The sequence below is a fragment of the Pseudorca crassidens genome, chromosome 11 (genome assembly GCF_039906515.1).
Source record: "Pseudorca crassidens isolate mPseCra1 chromosome 11, mPseCra1.hap1, whole genome shotgun sequence".
NCBI lineage: Eukaryota > Metazoa > Chordata > Mammalia > Artiodactyla > Delphinidae > Pseudorca > Pseudorca crassidens.
Genome location: NC_090306.1, coordinates 14,618,792 through 14,633,356, shown reverse-complemented (window position 1 = coordinate 14,633,356; position 14,565 = coordinate 14,618,792). Strand labels below are relative to the sequence as shown.

Sequence of the window (14,565 nt, the reverse complement as noted above, 5' to 3'; positions counted from 1 at the left end):
CAAGAAAGAAGAACTAAAGGTGTTGGCTATTGGAAGAGATCAATTACCATTATCATACCAATTATCATAGGTTTATAGAAGAATTTATGGTTTGTTTTATTAAGAAATAATTGGTAATCTTTTTTTTTTTTTGCGGTACGCGGGCCTCTCACTGTTATGGCCTCTCCCGTTGTGGAGCACAGGCTCCGGACGCGCAGGCTCAGTGGCCATGGCTCACGGGCCCAGCCGCTCCACGGCATGTGGGATCTTCCCGGACCAGGGCACGAACCCGTGTCTCCTGCATCGGCAGGTGGACTCTCAACCACTGTGCCACCAGGGAAGCCCAATTGGTTATCTTTGAGGGTTAATGTTTCTTTGGTTAAAAAAAATCATGAAACACAATAAAATATCTATATCTGGCTTGGGTACTCTTCACTATCCATTGCTTTGCATCTTATTCTTTGAAACAGGAAATCAGTGCCGTAATGGGCCAACTCTGGAAGAACAATTTTTTATTCATGGAATATAAACCAAATATAATCAATGAGATAATTATTATTAGAAAATTGCCCTTTATCAAGAAACTGATATTTATTTAGATAAAGTGAATCTAGGATGGGGCAGTGACAAATTTCTTTTACAAATCTAGATTTTAAAAAATTGAAAAGAATTGGGATAGTCAGAGAACTTAGCCAAGTTAGTTCAAAAAGATGCACAAGACTGATGGGCCAAGACAGCAGAGTAGAAATACCCTAAGCTCACACCCCCTCACAGACACACCAAAATTACCACTATTTACAGAATAACAATCAACAAAAAAGACTGAAACCTACCAGAAAAGATCTTCTACAACCACAATGAGACTGGTAGGAGGGGAGGAGTCACAATATAGTCTAGTCCTATACTCCTGGGTGAGCAATCCACAAACAGGAGAAAATTAACAACTTAACTGACCGGAGATGTATCAATATGTTTTCAGAAAGTGATACAATTAATATCACCATGTGAAGCTGCTAGAGCTTAAAGTTGATCAAGGGTTCATTATACAATTTATGATTGTCATTATCATTCACAGTTTGCCCCATTAGGTTTTTGTTCCAAACTTGTGTATATTATAAATTCAAGTTTATTACTGTAAAATTTTCAGAAATGACACATAGCAAACTTTTGAGTGAAGAAGAATTTTTCGGTGAATTTTATGCAGATACTTTCTCTGATTGTCCGAGCGAAATATATACTAGTGTCTCAGAAAATGACAGTTCTTCGGAATATAGTTCTGATTCAGACAATGTGAATATTAGACCCAAAAAAGACAAAAAACCTTAGTGATTGATTCTGATACGGAAAGTGAAAATGAAACTCACGGTGCTGGAGAATGCTCCTTTGCTTCTACAGAAGAGTAGATTGAAGACAACATTTCAGGAAAATCAGATGACTTTACAGATATGTCAGGTGTAACTACTGAATGTAATAATCCGCAAAGTGTTAGTGAAATAACAGAATTAATTTTTGGTAACGACTTTTTCGAGTTGGACGCTTCTCAAACAAACTTGTATCCCCAACAGAATAAAAAACCATATAAAAAGTATGATAAGCCTTTAAAATGGACTGATATAACTAACAGTGACAGGAAGATGTTTCTTGGATTAATAATTTTGATGGGACAAATAAGAAAGTCATACTGGAAAGAATACTGGTCGACTGATCCCTTACTTGAAACACCCATCTTTCCAAAGATTATGACAAGAAGAAGATTCGAACACATAATGAAATTTCTTCACTTTAACGATAACTCGGCAACTCCACTTCCTGCAGACAGAATTTCAAATGTTAAACCTATTTTGGATGATTTTCTACCAAAATTTCAATCTATCTATATACCCAAACAAGAGCTATCACTTGACGAGGCAATGATAAAGTGGTGAGGATGCCTCAGATTCAAAACCTATAATGCCAGAAAACTTACAAAATATGGAATTTTGGTCAGGATGGTTAGCGAAAGTGAAACTGGATATATATGCAACCTTGAGATTTACACAGGTGAAGGAAAGAAACTGCAAGAAACAATATTATTGGTCCTACAACTTTACCTTGGTTCATGACACCATATTTACTGAGACAATTTTTACAACAGTGTGTCCACATCTGAAATACTGTTGAAAAATAAAACCAGAGATCGTGGGACTATAAGAGAGAATCGTGGTCTACCAAACCAATTAAGGAGAAATCCAAAAATCTACGGAGGGGAGAAATGACATTCTTACAGAAGGAAGAAGTGATTCTTCTTATATGGAAAGACAAGAGGCTAGTTCGCATGGTGACAACTATTCATGACGCCTCTATAGCATCTACAGGAAAGGAAGACAGGAGGACTGCCCATCAGATAACTAATCCCACTTGTATATTAGAGTATAATAAATATATGAAAGGAGTTGATCGATCTGATCAATATCTGGCAAACTTCAGTATCCTCTGGAAAACTAGCAAATGGTATAAAAAAGTGGGTTTCTATTTGAGTAATTGTGGTTTATTCAATGCGTTTAAAATTTATTGTAGCCTTAATGCACAGAATAAAATGACTTACACGCAATTTTTGTTAGCAGTAGCTGACCATCCTGGTGAATGTAGTGGTAGTCCTGCACCTGGTTCTTCTTGTGGTGTTTCTAAAAGAGCCTCCCGCAAAGACCCACCTTGTCGACTATCAGGTAAAATAAAAGAACATATTCTAGAGGGAATAATACCCACAGAACTAGACAGTCAGTCTACCCAAGAAAGAGTTCAGGGTAATGATTGTAAACATCTTTTAAAGAACTCAGGATAAGAATGAATGCACAGGGCTTCCCTGGCGGCACAGTGGTTGAGAGTCCGCCTGCCGATGCAGGGGACACGGGTTCGTGCCCCGGTCCGGGAAGACCCCACATGCTGCGGAGCGGCTGGGCCCGTGAGCCATGGCCGCTGAGCCTGCGCGTCCGGAGCCTGTGCTCCGCAACGGGAGAGGCCGCAACAGTGAGAGGCCCGCGTACCGCAAAACAAACAAACAAAAAAACCGCAAAAAGAAACAAAAGAATGAATGCACAGAGTGAGAAGTTAGAAGTTTTTAAAAGGATACATAGAACATTGTTATTTTTACATGTCGAATATTGCCATCATCTGTGATTTATTTTCACAACCCTCTTTTGTTACCTTCACCAAGTCTATGTGTTGTCTCTTTTACACCAGTGGGCAACACAAGTCACTTGGTGCTAAGTACAGAACTCCCATTGTATGCAGAGTGCCATTTATGGGGTAATTAGCCATGAGAAATGTTTCTCAAAGTGTGTCCACGGACCACTTGTGTCAGAGAACCTTCTGAAATGCTCGTATTTGGGAGCAGGAGAGAAGAAAACAAGTCTAGACGTGAAAGAGTAGAAGAATCCATGAGACCAGGAGAAGACTGTAAAAGGCAGATGTAGAAATTCCAAGCCAAACTACAGAATCACAGTCACTGGGAGTCGCATCCAGGAATGTGGATTTTAAAAACAAGGACCCCCAGACTATACATACATAATAAAATTACAAGAATTCTTTAAAATAAAAAATAAAATGTAATAAAACTTTAACATGTATGTGTGTGTGTGTGTGTGTGTGTGTTTAGCCTGGGTTCTTGTTGTGTTTGACTAATTCCCTCTCTCTTCTGTTAATTTCCATGCAGTAATGATTTTCTGTGATTTTGTGTCTTATGAAAGGATTAAACAGCACTCCATTTGAGATATACCCTGATTTCCCTGACATGACTTGCTCCTCATTTGAAATGACTTATTATTCTGTTACAGAGTAAGAGACTCTCATAATGTGAGCATATTCAATATCAGAAGGAAGTCTGGCATCCTTATTGATTACTTTTAGAGCCTTCTGGAATGGGCTTATTCTGGACCAGGTAGAAGAAAACAGTCTAGAAATGACACAAAACTAGGGGAATCCATGAGACCAGGAGAGACACTGTAATATATAGAGAGACATTGCAGAAGTCAATGGAAGAGATCATTTTAAAGTGGGCTACATGGGAAAACACTAGAAAGATTTAAAAACATATTTCAAATCTAAATGATTTTTCTATGTTCCTCTGTTACATAAACTGAAAAATTATTGAAAATAATCTTGGCCAAGCTTCTAAATACCTGCATTACTTTGTCAGTCTCTGTTCACTAGGATAAATCATATTGTGCTGCTTTGAAAGGAAAAAAATTTAGCAATTTTTTTTTGTGAATTCACAGGAGGGAAGTAATTCTTAGAGAAAGCTTCAAGGATTTAATATAAGATAAACAATTCTTTTCACCAAACTCACTATTAAATATAACAGAACTGCAGGCAGAATAATTCATTTTAATATTAAAACCAAGCACAACTTCTTTAGTCTGATTACTCAAGCATGTGAAAATACTAAAGTCTAAAAAAATAAACAATTAGTTAAAACTTGAAATAAGAAAATATGTTGAGAATTTACAGATAGATTTTTCTGTCATTTACATTATAATGTTATCTCTGTCTTCAGATAAGCAGAAGAAATAAAATAGTCATTTAAGAGATGCTGTGAAAAATGCAAAGCCTGAGGACTTTGTTGTGATGATTTGGGGAAGGTGAAAAAAGTCTTAGTTCTTAGTTGTTCACATTAGAAGTAATTTAACATTCTTTCATTTAACAAAGTATTCATTGAGCATCTACTATATACTTGGCCCTGCTTTAGCCTCCGGGTTTACAGCAATGATACAGGGCAGTGGAGAAAATAAAGTAGGAAGGGAAGTTTGGAAGTGCCAACCAACAGCGGTGGTTTTGCAGTTTTACATATGGGAGTCAGAGAGGACCTCACAGAAAAGGCGACAGTTAAACACAGTTGTTTAGGACATGTGAGATTGAACCATGGAGAATTTGAGTCATGGGCCTGGGAAGAGCAGTCCCAATAACCTGAGTAGCAGGTACAAATGTCCTGGGGCAGAAACATGCAGAAACATTCAAGGCATAGGAAGAAAATCACTGAGGCTGGAGTGGAGTGATTCAGGGAGTCTGTAGCACGAGGTGAGGTAGGAGAGGTCAAGGGCGTCAATACTTGGCTTTCATTGTAAGTGGTATGAGATTCCTTCCCCAGAGGGATATGAGACAGGAATGACAGGATTGACTTTTATTCTCAAAGGAGTATTCTGGATGCTAGGTTAGGAAGAGACTAAAAAGATATAAAGGCAGAAGCAGGGAGACCTGTTAAGAGGCTACAGCAGTAATTCAAGTGAGAGATAATGGTAGATTGAACCAACGGTGGTAAGCAGTGGAGGTGAAACATGGTGGGATTCTGGATTGATTCTGAAAGCTGAGCTCCCAGGATTTGCTGATAAGTTTGGTTGTAGTTTGTGAGAGCAGTCAAAAGGACTCTAAGGATTTTAACCTGAGCAGTTAGTAGGATGGAGGTGCCATTTAGAGGTGAGACAGGTTGCCAAAGAAGCAGGTTTAGGGGGGTGATAATCAGAAGTCTGATTGGATGTATATTAGATTTATGCTGTCTACTGAATTTCTACTAGAGTTGTTGAGTAATCAGTTGTACATATAATTCTGGATTTTAGGGAGACTTTCAAGCTAGAATTATAAAATATGGAAGAAAAAGACATGTAAGTGGTATTTAAAGCCACAAGCCTGGAAATAAAAAAAGAGGAGTTCCAGGGCTATGTTAAGAGATTGTGGAGGAGAGAAGAACCAGTAGGGAGCATGACTTCATTATTAACAACTTTCCTTCCGAGGGCATTGGCAATGTAAAGGCTCTAGCGGCCCTAAGTGGTTTTCAAATTTTTATAGGATTCACCTGCTCATTTTCCATTTACCTATAACTTGATCTAAATCTTAAACTCTTGTTCTTAGTCACTTACTCCCCACCTTTATGCCTGCATCACACTGGTTTTGAATATACTTATTGGTAGTGCAACTTCATCTGAGTGTAAAGGGCATTTTTGAAAACTGTCAAAAGTAATTTGGGGATTTAGCTGATGAATAAAATGGGTGGCCAAGTTGGTTATTACTGCTTTTGATCAAACATTAGGCATGACTCTTGACTAGTATCAACAAGTTTATTGTGTGGTTTATATGCAGAGCTAAAAGCAATGTCAACAGGCATGTCCTAAAATGTTTTGAGCAATGACATTACTGAAATATATGTATAGTTTCCAAGAGGACTGTTTTCAATTGACAATTATATATCATACACATATATACGTTCTGTTAACTTGATTAACACTATTTCTTAATAGTCTATTATTTTATCATGTATATTTGTACAGATGCTTAAAGTCCACGAACATGCATACAGCTATAAAAAATATCTAACTTAATCTTCATTTCCCAGCCTAACAATTTCTTAAACAACTGCTATTCTCAGCTAAGCTGATTAACTTATCAAAAGCAATTGAAAATAATTATTTTAATGAGTGAAAGTTCTACAAAAACACATTTAATATTTGCCCAGCTCTTACAAAAATGGCTGATTGCAAACACTATAGATTTACAAACAATCATCCTTGGATATCTGGCTAATACTAAATTTGTAAAGGATGCATTCCCTGAAAGTTATGCCAAATATTTGTTCAATGAACAAATATTTATTAAGTTCTAGTGTGTTCCAAATGCATGTCATGTTGAGAAGAGTTTGCTCCTTTAAGTCCTTCAAAGTGCATCCTTAGAGATTTATGTGCATAAAGGAGAGAGCTAAGGTAGTGCTTCTGACTTTCTCCATGTGGAGTCTCCTGGGGAGTTTCACCATGTGGAGGACCTGTTTTGCTAGGCTAGCTAAAGACCAGAGAAATAGGTGAGTCTTAGAGTTACCCTTTTCTGTTTGTTGCACCCAGATTCAGACCTTTAATCAATTACCTTGTGACAAAGAAAGCTCCCTCTCTTACTTAACGACATGGCCCAGTTGCCATCCTTGCCTCTCTGACTCGACCAATCTTCAGGAAGGAATGGGGTATAATAGAGAAAGCAGCTTTTAGTTTTCCTTAGAGGCTAACTACCATGGACGTTCTTGGTTCTGGGGATGCAAAGATGGGGTCCCTGTCATCAAAGAAATTATTACTTTTTGAGGGAAAAGAAATACCCTTGAGCAATTACATCAGAATATGATAACATACTCAATGGCAATCTGTGGGAAAACACTAAGAGCTCCTGGCTTCACAAAGAAGGTGCTGGCACTATTCAAAGAGATGAGTCAGTCTTCCACAAAGCTCAGCGTGATGAGAGAGGGGTAAATTCTTGGGACATAGCTTTTTTTCTTTTGGCTCTTAATGCTCTAGGTAGTCCTGCTTTTTTGTTTTTTTTTTTGTGGTACGCGGGCCTCTCACTGTTGTGGCCTCTCCCATTGCGGAGCACAGGCTCTGGACGCGCAGGCTCAGCAGCCATGGCTCACGGGCCCAGCCACTCCGCAGCATGTGGAATCTTCCCAGACGGGGGCACGAACCCGTGTCCCCTGCATCAGCAGGTGGACTCTCAACCACTGCGCCACCAGGGAAGCCCCGGTAGTCCTGCTTTTTCAAAGCTTTTTCACTAGATTTGTCCTGACACTTCATTTTGAATAAAGTCTGGGTTTCATTCTATGACTTGCTCTGTGAAATATTTTATAGCCTTTCCCCCAAGCATCACAATTACACTGAGGCACAACGCTGTACCTGGTTCATTGTTCCTTACTTAAACTTGGTGGCTGGCCCCATTTGTCTCACGAACGTTGACATTAATTGCTTAAAGGAAGAAAGTGATTTCTAAACGTAGGTTTACATGTTTCTTATTAGATAAGATAAACTTACAATGTTTTTCACGTGCTTCACAAGTATGGTCAGCTTCGCATCCTCATATGTCATGACTAACTGCACCTTAGGCTTCTTGTCAGGAAACTTCTCACCTGATGAAACAGTAGAGTTTTAGTGGATTAAATTGGAAGTGGCTGATCACAGGATAAACTGAACATTCAAAGACTAAAGCAGGACCAATGAATAATATGAAAAAGAAACATTCTTCATATGACACTGAAAACATAATACTCTTCAGGAAACTGGGTTGGTTAAGATAGGATTTGTGTCTAATAATCCTGAATCTATTCTACCTCCTCATAGTCTATGTTTTGTTTCAATCGATACCATTATTTTCCCGATTATTAAAGCCTGAGACCTCAGTGTCATTTTTGGCCGCAATTTTCTCCTCAACATTCAGTACAATGAGCTTAAAGTATTAGAGAACATAGGGGTTGAAAGTGTTGGCTTTAGAAGTCAGTGAGTCTGGGGTGCAGGTCCCAGCACTATACTAAAGACTGTGACTAAGTTAATCGACTTCTGTAAAATGGAGATAATAGTCATCTACTTCAGGACAGTTGAGATGATTAATTGGTAACATTCAAAAGTTCTCACAATATAATCTCTCAGTGAATGTTTGCAATCACTCCATGTATTTACACTCAGCTCTTCCTTTCCAGTTCTGCTGTGCCTAGTGCAGATGCATATGGATCTTTTGCCTGAACTACTAGAACATTCTCTTCCCCTCCTCCAGAACCCAAATGTATTTGTACACAATTACCAGTATAATCTTCCTAGGGCAACTTTTATAAAATTACTCTTCGATCAAAGTACTGTTCATAGCTTTCCATAGCTTATGAAAAAGTCTGAATTTTTCAGCTTTGTATTACTGCTTCTTATTGAATCTGTCTTATTTCCCATTCTTATTATTTCATACTGCAGTCTGTATGTTCAGTTCTACAGACATGCTCTGCTATTTCCTTGCAGACATTGCTCATATTATTCCCTTTATTTAAAATGATCTCTTCCACCATTTTTGGCTATTGAAATTTTACCTTTCTGCAAGGCCTAATTAAAATGCAAAAGGGTTTCTGTGGTCGCCACCCTCTGAACTCCCCTTAGCACGGCCCTTATCACTTAATATTTATATTGTAATTATTACCTTACATGTCTCAATTTGCTTAGTGGATTACAGTCTCCCTTAGGGCTTACTTTTTTCCTATTTCCCCAAGGGATATATAAATCAGTGCTTGCTCCATAAAGTTGCACTAAACGTTTATTTAATGACAAAAGTAATCTCAATTTTCCTTTCAAGTTATATCTTTCCTACATTAAAACGAAGGCTTTAGTTTTTTAATTAAAAATTTCCAGTTTATAGCCCAAGGATTAAGCATAATTCACAGTTTTCTAATATTTCCCTTGGTAATCTCTGGTTGTATGTTTTCTGAGGGAATTCAGAAAGAAGAAATTTACTACTACTAAGGAATTTGGCAATGTTTTGTTGTGGGCTCATTGGGGTCCACGTTGTTTTCTGATAGTCAGTTTTAGCTCTCTAATCCTAACATTTGAAAATTAAACCTGAGCTTTATGTTTCTTCTCCCAAAGCCTTTTACATGTTTATTAGAATAGTTTACACATTTTAAATAGGTAATATTAATTAATTTTATTGTTAATGTGGATTATTGACATTGAAATAGTTAAAATTCACATTGAGTGTTTCTTACAACTGAAATGGTAATTATGTAAATATAATAAAAAAATTCTTCCTTAAAATATCTTGATTATGATGACTGAGTGACGCTGTGAGTTTGAGACACTACGAGATAATTTTGACTGTAGTACTTGGGTAAATTGTATTTCATAATACAAAAATGTAGTTGAACTTTTGGTATGAGTATGCTAAAAATGCTGATACTTTTTTGATGCACAATGAACATAATTTTTGAATTAAAGAGTGAAAGGATTATTAATTAGAAACTTAATGTGTTTAATTAGAGGAGCTTTAATTCAGACAGGAAATTAGCATAAATTTATGGGTGAGTGTCTAAATGATAATCATGCAACTGTTACTTGAATTGACTGAAGATGATATTCCACCCTAAACCTTTCATGCAAGATTAGTAATCACAGTATCCATCAAAACATGTCAGACTTTAGAACCCACTGAAAATACAGGCCACTCGGAAGTCTTAGTAGTCAATGTAGTAATAGCAGAGGTACTTAGGATTTTTAGAATTCTTATTGTGTGCCAAATGTTGAGCTAACAGTTTCACGTACATAAACTCACTAAATCCCCACAGCAAACCTACAAAGTTTGTGTTACCTCCATTTTACCCATGAGGAAACTGAGGTGTTTTGGTCCAAGTTTAGGCAGGGTCAAATGATCTCTAAAGACTATGTTTTTGAACATCATGCTGTAAGGGGCAACAAGGGGTCAATAACCTAAGGGAAAGAATTTAAACGAAGAGCCCAGAGAGGGAGACTTTTGAGAATAGCTTCACAGGGACAAGAAGATGCTAGAATATCTTGATTTTTCTGCTTCAAGTTATTCTGGGGGATCTAATCATGCTTAATCTAACCATTTATAGTAACCCCAAGAACTGTTAAAATATCATTGGTCCAAAGAATGACTGTGTTGAAACGCTTGAATGCATGGCACTACAGCAGCTAATACGGGCTTAATTATGCATAATGTGTCCATTAATGTTAAAAAATACCGTTTCAAAATTTAACTTCCTTTCAGATATAATATATTCATATGATTCAAAAATGAAAATTTATTTTTAAAGTATACAGTAAAAAGCCTTCCTCCCATTCCTAACACCTATTCACCCAGTCCTCCCATTATTATCATTTTTTAAACATTTTTATTGGAGTATAATTGCTTTACAATGGTGTGTTTCTGCTTTATAACAAAGTGAATCAGCTATACATATACATATATCCTCATATCTCCTCCCTCTTGCGTCTCCCTCCCACCCTCACTATCCCACCTCTCTAGGTGGACACACATCACTGAGCTGATCTCCCTGTGCAATGTGGCTGCTTCCCACTAGCTAGCTATTTTACATTTGGTAGTGTATATATGTCCATGCCACTCTCTCACCTTGTCGCAGCTTACCCTTCCCCCTCCCTATGTCCTCAAGTCCATTCTCTACGTCTGCATCTTTATTCCTGTCCTGCCCCTAGGTTCTTCAGAACCATTTTCTTTTTTTGGATTCCATATATATGAGTTAGCATACGGTATTTGTTTTTCTCTTTCTGACTTACTTCACTCTGTATGACAGACTCTAGGTCCATCCACCTCACCACAAATAACTCAATTTCATTTCTTTTTATGGCTGAGTAATATTCCATTGTATATATGTGCCAAATTTTCTTTATCCATTCAGCTGTCAATGGACACTTAGGTTGCTTCCATGTCCTGGCTATTGTAAATAGAGCTGTAATAAACACTGTGGTACATAACTTTTTTTTTTCACATCTTTATTGGACTATAATTGCTTTACAATGGTGTGTTAGTTTCGGCTTTATAACAAAGTGAATCAGCTATGCATATACATATATCCCCATATCTCCTCCCTTTTCTGTCTCCCTCCCACCCTCCCTATCCCACCCCTCTAAGTGGACACAAAGCACCGAGCTGATCTCCCAGTGCTATGTGGCTGCTTCCACTAGCTATTTTACATTTGGCATGAATCTTTTGAATTATGGTTTCCTCAGATATATGTCCAGTAGTGGGATTGCTGGGTTGTACGGTAGTTCTATTTTTAGTTTTTTAAGGAATCTCCATACTGTTCTCCATAGTGGCTGTATCAAGTTACATTCCCACCAACAGGGCAAGAGAGTTCCCTTTTCTCCATACCCTCTCCAGCATTTACTGTTTGTAGATTTTTTGATGATGGCTATTCTGACTGGTGTGAGGTGATACCTCGTAGTTTTGATTTGCATTTCTCTAATGATTAGTGATGTTGAGCATCCTTTCATGTGTTTGTTGGCAATCTGTATTTCTTTTTGGAGAAATTTCTATTTAGGTCTTCTGCCCATTTTTGGATTCGGTTGTTTGATTTTTTGATATTGAGCTGCATGAGATGCTTGTAAATTCTGGAGATTAATCCTTTGTCCGTTGCTTCGTTTGCAAATATTTTCTCCCATTCTGAGGGATGTCTTTTGGTCTTGTTTATGGTTTCCTTTGCTGTGCAAAAGCTTTGAAGTTTCATTAGGTCCCATTTGTTTATTTTTGTTTTTATTTCCATTTCTCTAGGAGGTGGGTCAAAAAGGGTCTTGCTGTGATTTATGTCATAGAGTGTTCTGCCTATGTTTTCCTCTAAGAGTTTTATAGTGCATGGCCTTACAGTCAGGCCTTTAATCCATTTTGAGTTTATTTTTGTGCATGGTGTTAGAGAGTGTTCTAATTTCATTCTTTTACATGTAGCTGTCCAGTTTTCCCAGCACCACTTATTGAAGAGACTGTCTTTTCTCCATTTTATATCCTTGCCTCTATCAAAAATAAGGGCAACCATATGTGCATTCCATTGATCTATATTTCTGTTTTTGTGCCAGTACCATACTGTCTTGATTACTGTAGATTTGTAGTATAGGCTGAAGTCTAGGAGCCTGATTCCTTCAACTCCGTTTTTCTTTCTCAAGATTGCTTTGGCTATTCGGGGTCTTTTGTGTTTCCATACAAATTGTGAATTTTTTTGTCTAGTTCTGTGAAAAAATGACATTGGTAGTTTGATAGGGATTGCACTGAGTCTGTAGATTGCTTTGGGTAGTATAGTCATTTTCACAATGTTGATTCTTCCAATCCAAGATCATGGTATATCTCTCCAACTGTTTGTAAAATCTTTAATTTCTTTCATCAGTGTCATAGTTTTCTGCATACAGGTCTTTTGTCTCCTTAGGTAGGTTTTTCATAGGTATTGCATTCTTTTTGTTGCAATGGTAAATGGGAGTGTTTCCTTAATTTCTCTTTCAGATTGTTCATCATTAGTGTATAGGAATGCAAGAGATTTCTGTGCATTAGTTTTGTATCCTGCTTCTTTACCAAATTCATTGATTAGCTCTAGTAGTTTTCTGGTAGCATCTTTAGGATTCTCTACGTATAGTATCATGTCATTTGCAAACAGTGACAGCTTTACTTCTTTTCTGATTTGGATTCCTTTTATTTCTTTTTCTTCTCTCATTGCTGTGCCTAAAACTTCCAAAATTATGTTGAATAACAGTGGTGAGAGTGGACAAGCTTGTCTTGTTCCTGATCTTAGAGGAAATGGTTTCAGTTTTTCACCATTGAGAACGATGTTGGCTGTGTGTCATATATGGCCTTTGTTATGTTGGGGTAAGTTCCGTCTAAGCCTACTTTGGAGGGTTTTTATCATAAATGGGTGTTGAATTTTGTCCAAAGCTCTTTCTGCATCTATTGAGATGATCATATGTTTTTCTTTCTCCTTCAATTTGTTAATATGGTTTATCACATTGATTGATTTACATATATTGAAGAATCCTTGCATTCCTGGGATAAACCCCACTTGATCATGGTGTATGATCCTTTTAATGAGCTGGTGGATTCTGTTTGCTAGTATTTAGTTGAGAATTTTTGCATCTGTGTTCATCAGTGATATCGGCCTGTAGTTTTCTTTCTTTGTGACATCCTTGTCTGGTTTTGGTGTCAGGGTGATGGTGGCCTCGTAGAATGAGTTTGGGAGTGTTCCTCCCTCTGCTATATTTTGGAAGAGTTTGAGAAGGATAGGTGTTAGCTGTTCTCTAAATGTTTGATAGAATTTGCCTGTGAAGCCATCTGGTCCTGGGCTTTTGTTTGTTGGAAGATTTTTAATCACAGTCTCAATTTCAGTGCTTGTGATTGGTCTGTTTATATTTTCTGTTTCTTCCTGGTTCAGTCTTGGAAGGTTGTGCTTTTCTAAGAATTTGTCCATTTCTCACATGTCCATTTTATTGGCATATAGTTGCTTGTAGTAATCTCTCATGATCCTTTGTATTTCTGCAGTGTCAGTTGTTATTTCTCCTTTTCTATTGATTTGAGTCTTCTCCCTTATTTTCTTTGTGAGTTGGCTAATTGTTTATCAATTTTGTTTATCTTCTCAAAGAACCAGCTTTTAGTTTCACTGATCTTTGCTGTTGTTTCCTTCATTTCTTTTTCATTTCTTTCTGATCTGATCTTCATGATTTCTTTCCTTCTGCTAACTTTGGGGTTTTTTTATTCTTCTTTCTCAATAGCTTTAGGTGAAAGGTTAGGTTGTTTATTTGAGATGTTTCTTGTTTCTTGAGGTAGCATTGTATTGCTATAAACTTCCTTCTTAGAAGTGCTTTTGCTGCATCCCATAGGTTTTGGGTCATCGTGTTTTCATTGTCGTGTGTTTCTAGGTATTTTTTGATTTCCTCTTTGATATCTTCCATGATCTCTTGGTTATTTAGTAGCATATTGTTTAGTCTCCATGTGTTTGTATTTTTTACAGTTTTTTTCATGTAATTGATATCTAGTCTCATAGCATTGTGGTTGGAAAAGATACTTGAAACGATTTCAATTTTCTTAAATTTAGCAAGGCTTGATTTGTGACCCACGATATGTTCTATCCTGGAGAATGTCCCATGAGCACTTGAAAAGAAAGTGTATTCTGTTGTTTTTGGATGGAATGTCCTATAAATATCAATTAAGTTCATCTGGTTTAATGTGTCATTTAAAGCTTGTGTTTCCTTAATTACTTTCATTTTGGATGATCTATCCTTTGGTGAAAGGGGGTGTCAAAGTCCACTACTAGTATTGTGTTACTGTTGA

The 14,565-nt window shown here is 37.2% G+C and overlaps 1 protein-coding gene across 4 annotated transcripts in view; it reads right to left on the bottom strand.

Moving 5' to 3' along the window:
* Window positions 1–14,565, bottom strand: part of PIK3C2G (phosphatidylinositol-4-phosphate 3-kinase catalytic subunit type 2 gamma) — a 328,047-nt gene that overhangs the window by 24,640 nt on the left and 288,842 nt on the right. For all 4 annotated transcript variants that reach the window (XM_067695808.1, XM_067695810.1, XM_067695811.1 and 1 more), the window contains one exon: window positions 7,788–7,882. In XM_067695808.1, coding sequence (XP_067551909.1) covers window positions 7,788–7,882 — 95 coding nt within the window. The remainder of the gene's footprint in view (window positions 1–7,787; window positions 7,883–14,565) is intronic.